The sequence below is a fragment of the Corvus brachyrhynchos genome, unplaced genomic scaffold, assembly GCF_000691975.1.
Source record: "Corvus brachyrhynchos isolate BGI_N302 unplaced genomic scaffold, ASM69197v1 scaffold213, whole genome shotgun sequence".
In the NCBI taxonomy this organism is placed as follows: domain Eukaryota; kingdom Metazoa; phylum Chordata; class Aves; order Passeriformes; family Corvidae; genus Corvus; species Corvus brachyrhynchos.
Genome location: NW_008237233.1, coordinates 755,446 through 766,904, shown reverse-complemented (window position 1 = coordinate 766,904; position 11,459 = coordinate 755,446). Strand labels below are relative to the sequence as shown.

Here is an 11,459-nt window from a genome sequence, read left to right as displayed (position 1 = left end):
CAGCCCTGCAGAGCTGAGCTGGAATCACGAGCTGATAATCACTAAAGAGCTGACAGCCTCTGCAAGGGCCCTCCTGCCAGCAGCTGAGAGGAAGACACCGGACTTCGGGCAGGCCATTCCTTTCGGGACCATCTCCCTGGACCAGTCATCTCTTCCTGGGTCACAGCCACGGACCCCACCACCAGCTGTAATAAGCTAATACAATTTTTCGTTCTAATCACAAAGGCTGTGATGCCAAGTCAATTACTATGATATTGGTCAATCCTGCCTCATATGCAATTTTCCATTCTATTGTGGTAAGTACTTTAATGCTATGCTATGTGTATCAGCAATTGTTCCCTAGTCTGTTAAAATAACAAAAAAGGAAAAAAAAAGTAAAACCACCAAATGCCCTTTTATACCAACGATCCCATCAGCTTTAAAAATTGTTTGGTTGAAGAGGGTAGAGGGAAGGGACATCCACAAAATTGGCCTAGTAATATAATCCAATTTCCTTCTTGCCAATATTCCCGCTCAAAGCCCCAGCCTTTTAACTGAATCACTTAAAACGCGACTCATTTATATTTTATCACCCTGTTGTCATTTTTGAAACATGAATGATCTTTCATGTTCTCATAAAGGCCACTTATGGAAAAGCCTATTTTGTTGCATTTATGAAGCCTTAAAAACAAGGCAGAAATTTTTAATAATCAGCACCATGCAGAAACACCAGCCTCCCCTCTCCCACTCTCTTCTGAGCTTTTTTATTGCACAAGGAGACAGGTGTTTGATGGATTAGATCTTGATTTGTTTAAGTAGTCAAGACCAGAAGAGTGTCCCTTTGTCAGTGATCTGTGTTACATGGTTTCTGAAAAACAAAGTTGACTTCCATTGTACATCTCTAACATATAAGTGCTGGTATTTGTTAGCACAGGTAATGGCTCCATTGCACTCTTTTTCCTGGGGCATACTCAAGGACAAGTGCTCTTTCCATAGAGTTTCTTGCATTCTGTATGAATACATGGTAAAATTCACTGTTTTGTTTTAAAGCCCTTTAGAGTGCCACAGAAGATGCAGTCACTGAAGCAATTCCAGCTAACTCATATTTAAGCACGGATGGTAACACTGATCTTCCCCACTTTAATTATATTTATCTTGTACAGTATCATAAACCCTGAAGGTAATACAAAGTGCACAAACTGAGCTCTTAGCATAGTACGAGCTTTTCCTGCGGTTTGAAATATACTTTCTACTAGACTCATTACATATAAATTTTTGGTGATTAAGTAGCTATATATAAAAATAAATTTACTTTCCCTTCCTATCCCTGCTACTTGAGATATTGATCTGTCTGTGCATCTCGACAGTGTATGACTACTTCCTTTTAAAATTCTTTTGAAGAACAGCTGGTGTCTGCTGGTGCTTTCATTTGTGCCTTTTTTTTTTTTTTAGAGCTTCACAACTTGCACATCTCTTTTTGTAACGTAGAAAGAGAAATGGGAATGAGGTGGGTTTTGTAACTTTTGTGTATGTCCCTATTCCAAATCTCCCTCTCAAGTAAAGAATAAAAACAAACACAAACACAAAACAAAAAAAGAACTAACTCAACAGTGCAACATAAAAAAACAAATAGCATCCCAACAGTTTGGCAAGTGATGAGTTCACCTGAGATTAAGTGATTTTTAGGCAGTCTGTAACAAAATGCTGCTTTGCGATAATAGTAGAAAGGCAACAAATTCTTAAAAGAAATCAAGAAAGTATACAATCTTGATGAAGTCTATTAGTTTCTTTCTATTAATTCTTTACCCTCCCACCCTATCCCCATATCTGTTGCTGATCTACTACAGTAGGCTGCAAAACATACAGCAAGAAGGATTGGCTTGAAGGCATTTGATGTTTGTAAATAAATCCACAATAGGATCCAAGCTGAAGAGGTGATACACGATCAGCCTACTAGGACAATTCTGAGCATGTGCATACGCAGGTAAAGTCCAGGCTACATTAAATTAAAAAAAAAAAAAGAGAAGTCAGTGCATTTGTCAAAGTCTGTTGCTGTTGGGGTTTTTTTTGTTTCTTTCTTTTTTGTCAAAGCTTTCTTTTGCTCCTTATTGTGCGGACCACAAAAAATAAGAAGGGGATAACAAATGTCTGGCATAAATGAGAAAAAGCTGTAGTGACACTGAACCGCACAATGTAAGCAATAAGCATGTGCAAATTTCCAAACTGTAAGAGGAAGCCAAACCTCTCTTAATGTGGTTTGAGTGGCTGGACACACATGACTGTAGGTTAGTAAGGCTGCTCCTAGTATGTGCCAGTATTTAAGAGGGAGGGGGGAAAGCTCAGTTCTTCAAGCATGTGGAGCAGTCCTACAGTGTTACTGTAGGCTTCAAAGCATGATCACAGGTTGTTTTCATTTTTTCACCACACAGGCAAGAGCAAACCCACTTTCTTTGAAAGTGTGTCTCCACTATGATGCCTTGACCTTCAACACGGCAGGTATGATTCAAAACCCAAGTCGAGTCAGCTTCTTATGGATTCCTTCAACGAGAGGGGCAAGATGGTCTGTCATCTGCGGGCTGATCTGGGTTTGGATCAATCTAAACAAAAGAGGTAAAAACACAACAACCCAAGGTATTTTTAGAACTGATTGCTAGAAAATAAACCAATCCAAATACCAAAATTTTTACGTCCAAGACACAGATAAATGGTATTCCCAATCCAAATGTTATTCAAGTAACTGAAATATCTCCAGAAATTAGATAAAACTTTGAATTGAAAATTACTAAGTGTAGTGAAATATTTCAAACTTCAAGTTGATGGTAGCTTAAGGATAAGATGAAGATGTAATTAAAAAATTGAAACAAACCTGCTATAGCAGCACAAATTTTTTAAATTATTTATTGTATACTAAGAAGACAACCTTACTCATCACTGAACATGTAACTTAAACTACTAAATCTATGTCAGAAGACATTTTACTTAAAAAGGCACAGAATTGTTAGTAAAAAGTTCTTCTACTTAATTTGTAAGTAATGACTCCTGAATAACCCCATGAAATATCTTAAAAATTCATGTGTTCAACACATTACATCTTCTTCCTTTCACCAAAAGGAAGGAGGTGAAGAACATGCTAACTTAGGTCTCCAAAACTGGATAGAAGTATAATTTAAGTGAACACTACACAGTTTGGTCAGTTCATTTTATAAAGCCATTTTTAGAACAAAGGAAAAGCTTATTTCTAAATCTTTAGAGTACCTAAATTGAAAGGGCCCGAGTTGTACTCTTGGTTTACATTACAGAAGAGTCCACAAACAAGACACAAAAACCCACTCACTCACTAGCAGCTTAAGTGTTTCAAGAGGAAAAGAAAAAATCAAGAGGGGGTGTATCCAGGCAAGATTTAGCCAAAAGACACTATTCTATTTTGTCCTATACTACTGCTTTTCCCTGAAAAATATGAGTATGGCTTTTGAAGCTTCTGAAGCCTAAACCTGTGTCCCAGTTATTGAGTGACTTCCACAGAACTAAACTTGCAGGCAGAAATGTTTGAACTGTGCATTTAGAGAAACCTAAGCCAGAAAAAGTAGCTTTGTAACTTCTCTACATGGGAATTCTGAAAGTAATACATACAAAGAACAAAAAATACACAGTACTTTTAGAAAGTAGAGGTGAAAAATGTTGGTATTCACCAATGTGATGTATTACATGTATAATGCAATATAACTTTAGTAAAGTTGCCCAGAGGATGCAAAATAGTTTTGGAATTTCTACAAAGCATTAGACTAGTGAAGAATCCTGGAAACTTTTTGATTAATTTTCCTCCACTTTGCTAAAACTAAGTTACCTTTTCCCCTTTTCATATTTTTGATTATTTGTCCTGGTTTTCATAAAGTAGAAACAGTTTCCTACATTTATTACATATGACAGAATTCAGAGAAACAGTGAATTCTTCATTAAATTCTGAGGTACCTACTTCTGAATAGAGGGGTGGAGGCAGAAAACGAAACTCCTGGATATATGCAAACAGTGGCCCTGGAAGCGCTCTCTCAAAGTCATCACAAGCACCTAAGGGTGCAAGGCTTGACTGCCGTTGTTCCTCCGTAACCACTTCTGCATAGCTGGGAGGTGCTGCAGCGAAAAGGCACACGCAGTTCGAACAACAAGTTCTTATGTACGTCAAAACATATAACATGATGAATATTAAACTTTTATATCGTAAAATGCACCAGCAGCTAGATAAATTACTTCAGTCGTTTTTCCACAGTTATTGAACACGAAAGAGATGGTAGACTATTATAGCTTATTTTAAGACTATGCTCCAATCCAAGAGCAGACTGACCATTGTTTATTGTGGCCTAACTATCACCTTCAAATTTAAAGCACACTCACAATACTGAATTTCTCTTACAGGCAGTAATGAAAAAACATTGCATTCCTCTGGATTCCACCATCAGAGTCTGGGATTTGTACATTAAAACCCCCAGATGTTTATATGCAAAAAGAGTAAAGAAGCTACAGAGTTTCTCCTTTGACAAGAGATTCCCACTGAGATGAATTATATTACCATTTCACAAAGTCTTGGCTACTAAGGTTGCTAAAAGTCACCTTAACTGCTAGTTTGGTAGGTTACAATGCCTTACAACCGAGGACACAGTTGGGATACTGGAGGCAGAATTAATTCTGCCCAGGTACAATGGCATTCTGTGCTTTCACTTGCACCAGCTTCCAAGCAGCTGGGTTCCCCTGCTCGTACCTTAGAGAGGAAGGCAAGGAGGCCAACTCTGTTCTTCTACAGAGAGCAAGCAGATAGCAAGGAAACATCCTCAAGGGATTTTCTGTGGGCTTTATTATGAAGGAGGTAATTTGTGCCTGCTTGCGTGACAGCAATGAATGAAGCACACAAAAATCAAAACAGACTTGTTTTGTCAGGTTACCTTCTGGTCTTTCAGGCAGTGTCAGACCAAGCCAATTCATGTTCATGCTACACTGGCTGCTTACACTTGATGTTCTGCTACCAAACGGGTGTAGAGGAATGGTGCCAATGACCAGCGGTAAGTTAAGGAATAAATCCATGGCACCAGGAATATCCACATATACCTAAAACAACATGAAGTATAGATTAGAAACAGTTTTGTATGAGCACTTCATAATTATTAGACTAAAATCTCCACCCATGGAATTTTTCACAAGGCTGAAATTTCTTTTTGTTTGTTTCAGAGCCAATGTCCCTATGGATACAAAAAGCCCTCCAAGTCAAAGGCAGCTCTATATTCTTAACAGAAGTCCTCACATGGAAATGTCACCTACTCGTAACACATTTATTTAGAACACGCAAGATTTAAACTGAATTTACTTACAAAAATTCTTGTCAGGAGACCTAATGCTAGGCTATGTATTTCTTTTGTAACTAGTTAGCAGTTCACAAAGCTTTGTTAACGATTTGCAAGGAATCATGGAAACTACTCATACTCCAATGAAACAACCCAACATACCATCAGTGAATACTCCACACGGATTATACTACAGTCAAGGATTGAAGGAGAAACAGGTGGAATTTTCAACTGTTTGCCATTCCAGGTTTCTGTTTTGCCAGATGACAAGGATTCCCCACGCAGGTTGGCAACAAGCTGTTTGACTTCCTTCATTTTCCCTTTGGCATAAAATGCCTGTGTTTGGTAAATGGCTGCCTTTGGCACCACCACACGGGAAGAGCAGTTCTCAATCTCAGCAAAGATCTGAATTGATTCACCTGAAACAAAGCAAAATTTCTTTTTTTTTTCTATATATTTGCAAGGCAACTGAAGCAAATTGCCACATACTGTGTATTGTTATGTGGCTCTGGACGCTGCTAGCAATGATCTACACTTTTAACAACATCCACTGATGCTAGCAGGAGTAAGGTCACCATAAGGTAAATCTAACAGAAAACTGCACAGGCCCAATAAAAGCAAATGTCCTTTAACAATCTGGAGACACAGCAAGCTAACAAAATTAGTAGCTTAAAATAGCAAGACAGATGAATGCAGACAAAAATGGTAAGAATAGTTTAAGTATTTCTTTTATGTAACAGAAGCTAAGTACAAACTGTCATTTTAAAAGGGAAGGAAAAACATTTCCTATAATTACTTCTGTTACGTACCTGGGGTGTAGCCCTTCCTTTCAATTTTGGCACTTAAGGATATTGGGCCTGAGGTACAAAACCAACAACAGAGAGTTTTTTCTTTTGTGCCTGCTTGGGGTGACTGTAAGAAAAGAACAGTATTTTCCATTTAATAGAGTGCTCCATGAATCTCTTAATCTGTTCTAATGAACACCAAAAAAATATTTTGATTATATACTTTCTGTGCATTTTTATAAGCATATCTAGTTTCATTTAGAGAGAAACCTCAAGCAAATTGCACTATGTAAACTGTAAGCTTTATTCTAATTCCATATTCATTAACACTGCTTTTTTGCTACACTTCATACTAGTTACATTTAAAACAGTTTTTTATACATAAATAAATTCAGCATAGCCTAAGGATACACTTTATAAGCCTACATATCCCACCATATTGTTGAAGAGCTTTTAATTTACCAGTAAACTAGAATGTCATTCCAGTACACTATTTCAGAAACAATAACCAACCTGAAGTACTGTAACCTTGACTCCTGCTATTTCCTCTTTCAAAATGATCCTGTTTCATCTGTATCAAACAGACTTTGTTATTTTACATGACACCAGGATTTAGGACTTGATCCAAAGCCCATTAAAGTCAAATCAAGAGTCTTTTGATTTTAATGGAATATGTGCTAGGCCAATGTCCCTTTGCAGGTCTGATTCTTCACCCATACACACAAGAAACCTATTTCAATGGATTCTGAGGTTTTTTCCCCTCTCCATGGGGGATGAATTTGAAGAAGAGAGGAGGGGAATGGAATTCTAGGCCTGACTTAAATCCTCATTGAAAGCAGTTGTGATACTGAAATTATTTTAATGAAATGACATTTCAGAAAAAGATTATAAAGAATTGTGATAATTTCTCCCCATTGGTAAAAAACTGTCCATATGAAAATTATCAGTTATGCACACCAGTACATTATTTAGTTTGCATTTTTTACATTTGCAATGTCACACTAATTCTTCTAGGTTTCACAGTTCCTTCTTCGTTCAAAATCAAAGAGGAACAGTTCCCAAAATTTTCCTTCTAACTCACACTTAACAATTTAGTATTATCAATTTAAATTGACAAAACCATTTTAACGTATCTTAAAAGTGAAGCAACTCCAAGTACAGGAAAACATAGCTTTCAAAATACCAGTACTTAAAAAGTTGCTGAACTAACAATATTTAGAAGATTGGCTTTTAACTAATTATCAAATAAGTACTAGGTAAAATTAGATATGGATGTTGTTTCAGTTATTAAACTTTATTATTTTTTATGCCAGAAACAAAAAATGAGTAATTCTGTCAATTCTTACCAGTAATGAAGGAGTGTTGATATCTATATGTTCAAAGACTGTAAATTCCTTCTTTAATTTTACTGGTAGAAACCAAGGCCTATGCAATTCGGCTTTCACCCAATAGCGCACACTGCCATGTCTGCCTTCGAATGAGGTAGCAAGTGGTCTGTGCAGGACACAAAGGTCAAAATTGAGTAAAGTCTTTCTGTCTAATGATACAATTGATCAGGTCAGCAATTAGTATACAGAACTGCATTTTTAATGCACTGTAGTACTTAATGAAGCGTAATTTATTTGCAAAATTTCCACATCTCAGAAAAATTCAAGATTAAAAATGGGAGAAAAAATCATCTCCAATTTACCCTACTATAGTTTTGCATAGATTTATAGAATCGATTAAAGAATTGTACTAGAAAATGCCAGGAGAGCACACATGTCCTTTAAGCTTAAGAGGCCACTTTCACATCTAGAGTAAAGCATGCCCTTTTGAATACCAATTTAAAATTACCATTAGTATCAACCAATTATAGTTTTGGATACTGCATTTTGTAAACCATTGTCTATTATTTACTTGGTCAGTAGCTCAACATCAGGTTTATTTTAGCTGTAACTCAGCACTTAGGTAGTTAGGTTCACCTTAAGCAGAGTAAATAGTCTAACTTGGGAGTTCTGAAGAGAGGCTATTTTGAGCACCTTCTAATCTTCCTCTACCCTGAGGAGACAGCTTAGAACATTTTTGATACCTAAGAATGTACATATATAAGCATATATGTTTATATACCAACACACATAAAATCATCAAGACTATTCTGAAATTTGTTAAATCAAGGAAGTCTATTTTAGAAGCTGGAGGAAAGATGATGCAAGAAGTTTTTCCAGACCTGTGAGCATTGACTTTTTCACTTTTAATAGCATAAAATGAAAGATAAAGTATCTTTATAGTTCAATTCTTTGCAATTAACAGTAGTCTTCTGTAACTTAGTTTCTCATTAAGTTTTTTTTTCTATTTTACTATGTTCTGAATACACTGTTATATATACATTAAAATAAATCAACACGATTTCCATACTTTCCATAGAAAGTAATACTATCCATGCTAGCGCTTTACTATAATTATTCTTTCAGTTACAGGTTTGACTTCTCTATTTGCATATATGAAATGTTTAGGTTTTTTCCCTAATAATGCAATTAAAGGAATTTTCTAATCCAACTTCAGTGTTTTCTTCCATCCCATATTCTGAAGAGAAAAAATCAGTAAGGATGATGCACATCTTTCCACTGTTGCTCTGAAGCTTACATCAATTTTGGAAGTATTCTATGGACATAAAATAACAAGTACGAAGGCAGCATCAAAATTCAGGCTTTCAGTATCACTCTTTCTTTTTCCAGTATTATTAAAAACTGGTTTAACAAGACCAACGCTTGTGATATTTTGCTATCTGGCTGTTTCACTTCAAGCTAAACATTTTTGTTGATGTGTCTAGTATTTTGTGTTTGTGGTTTTTTTGTGGTTTTTTAAATGCGCCTTTCAACTCAAAAACAGGGAAACAGGGAAAATCTGTATTGGCCTTACTACTTCTTGTCATTGAGATTTTCACAGAATGCTAAATTGTCTTTAAAATCTCCATGTTCACAGGTCTTCACAGAAAATCTTACTGAAACAGTGTAGAAGCCCTGTGCTGTTCACTTAAACTGTTTGTCATCTGCAGGTTCTGCTAAAACCAGCACCTCTAATAAACAACTTTAATATTAGACAGTGAGCTTACTCATATAAAACTGCCAAATTTTCAGTCACTTTCAAAGGACTTTCAAATCATTTTTTTAAGGATTGCTACTTGCCTTTTACAGCAAAGGCTCTTTTTTCATCCATATTCATACTCCCTCTTTTCCTGTGTATTTAATGTTACTGGAACTTGTATCTTTAGCTCATTTCCATATTGGTAACTCTACTATGTACAAACCTTACGTCCACAGTGTCTACATCACGTATTTCAGACAGCAGGGGGCAACAATTTTATCTTACTGGAACAAACTTCTGCTCGTTCTTTTCTGCACTTACTCATTTGTTTTCTAAAGCCAATGGGATTAGGTAGGAGAATTCTTACTTCATCCACCCATTCTTAACTTTTTCCATCGGGACTTTCTGCATAAATGGCCAGGCTGGGTACATACATCCTACCTGAATAAGAACAACCTCCTCTTTTGTTGAAGTCTAAGTAAACTTGCCACATCTGTTCCAGACCTGAGCCCAAACAATCCCACTGTGATCTTATCTCTAGTTCTGCTTGTCTGCATAGCTCCAGTAAATGGCTGAGTTAGAAGGTATCTCAGCCACTCTGCAGGACTCCAGTGACAGTTGAAATTCCTCTCCCTCCTCTTGGGAAGGGGTAATAGATTGGAATATCTAGTAAGTCAACAGGACTTGGTCAAAAGAAAGTGAGCAACTGGGCAGCAGTGAGCTCCTTTTTTGTGGAAATTAAAAAAAAAAAATAAAGTATGTGTACATCAGTATAAAAGCAACCTCTTCAGTTTAATAAGATCATGTTCTCTACAGCATGTTGGAGCACAATTCCTACTACCATTGAATAGGTTTCCCCTCCACCCACAGCAGGAGTTTTGGTCAGGCGGTGGGCAGCAGGCCCCTGTGTGGAGGACTGTGAGTGGGTACTTACGTCTGTGGAAGCTCGAAGCTGAATGCATATTCATGCCTTCCTGAATGGATGGTGTGAAGGCCTTCTTCTGAATTGTCATCATCTAAAAGAGAAATAAACCAAAACACTATTCCACCTGCACACATGTCATACATTGCATGGGCTTCTCCTCCAGAAAAAAATAGTTTTGCTCACACATTACAACACTCAAAGAATGTGATGTCCCAGAAACAAGGGTCTCTGGTGAGTTAGTTATTAACTGCTGGAATGCCGGGACAACTCTGGCTGACAGGCAAGATTGCCAGCTTCGCCTTACAGAGAAACAGAGACTAATTTGTTTCAATTTATAATCCTGCCTCTGAATACTAACACAGTTTCAACTGCGGCCATTTCAAGGCCTCCATGCAAGGTTTGTAAAGGAAATCATGCTGCTCTCCACTCTGACTGCTAGTCAGAAAGAACTAGAGCTGGCTCTTTACCAGCATTAACAGTACCAAGTCTGCTGCTTAAGATTAAATTTAGTAATTCACCTTCTTTGTAGCTCCTGCATGGCAACAGCGTCCAGACATTAATCACACATACACACAAAAAAACGTGTGAGAAACGAGTCAGACTGTACAACCACCACCCAGAAAGTACCAGAGAGATTCAGGGACTTAAGAAATGGCAAGCTGCCCAATTAATGCTATTTAGAGCTAAAATTTTCTTTTTTTAATAGGTTAACTTGATCTTGCTCACACAGCAAGACTCAGATACTTGCTGGTTTTATGCCAGGAATGCTGACTCCTGTTTATGGTCATGATTACTTGCCCACCTTGAAATGCCACAAGAAAACTGCAGTTTATTCTGACATGGAACCAAAAAAACGCTGACTTGGTAAAAATAGGAAGTTGAGTGAAAAATCACTGAGCACCTTGCACACAAAAACGGCTGGAATTATAAAACGGGATATAGTGAGACAAAATGAAAGGGAACAGCTTATGTGCGACTGTCCGAAGCACTAACAGAGGCACGCAGGAGGGTTCTAAGTTACTACTGTCCTACAGAAGCGTGGATTCTCTACTTGCTACAGTGCAAATACCAAAATTTTTAAAATAAACAAAATTTTAAAAAAAAATTAGAAAAAAATGCAGCAGTAAGATGTGGAAATAAATGCACCTTCAGCACGCAACATTACCCACTGTAGGTCACGAAAACGTGCTGAAAAAGCAAGACAATGTGTCGGCGTGAGAGTGGGTTTTTATACTGTTGTTTTGTGTTTGGGGTGTTTTTAATAAATACGATTTATTCATTTTCGTTTGATTTGTCCCGAGAGCGGGGGGAGCGCTGCTTTCGGTGGTGGCTGCGCTGCTCTCCACCCGGCTCCCCCCCTTCCTGCCAGCTCAG

General features: G+C 37.3%; 1 protein-coding gene across 1 annotated transcript in view; it reads right to left on the bottom strand.

Annotated features, from left to right (window-relative positions):
* Nucleotides 1-1,396: 1,396 nt before the first annotated feature.
* Nucleotides 1,397-11,459, bottom strand: part of ARRDC3 (arrestin domain containing 3) — a 12,224-nt gene continuing 2,161 nt past the window's right edge. Inside the window, exons 2-8 of the mRNA XM_008630133.2 lie at nucleotides 10,095-10,176; nucleotides 7,441-7,588; nucleotides 6,119-6,221; nucleotides 5,472-5,728; nucleotides 4,914-5,076; nucleotides 3,953-4,107; nucleotides 1,397-2,576 (exon numbers count right to left, since the gene is read on the bottom strand). Coding sequence (XP_008628355.1) covers nucleotides 2,520-2,576; nucleotides 3,953-4,107; nucleotides 4,914-5,076; nucleotides 5,472-5,728; nucleotides 6,119-6,221; nucleotides 7,441-7,588; nucleotides 10,095-10,176 — 965 coding nt within the window. The 3' untranslated portion in view covers nucleotides 1,397-2,519. The remainder of the gene's footprint in view (nucleotides 2,577-3,952; nucleotides 4,108-4,913; nucleotides 5,077-5,471; nucleotides 5,729-6,118; nucleotides 6,222-7,440; nucleotides 7,589-10,094; nucleotides 10,177-11,459) is intronic.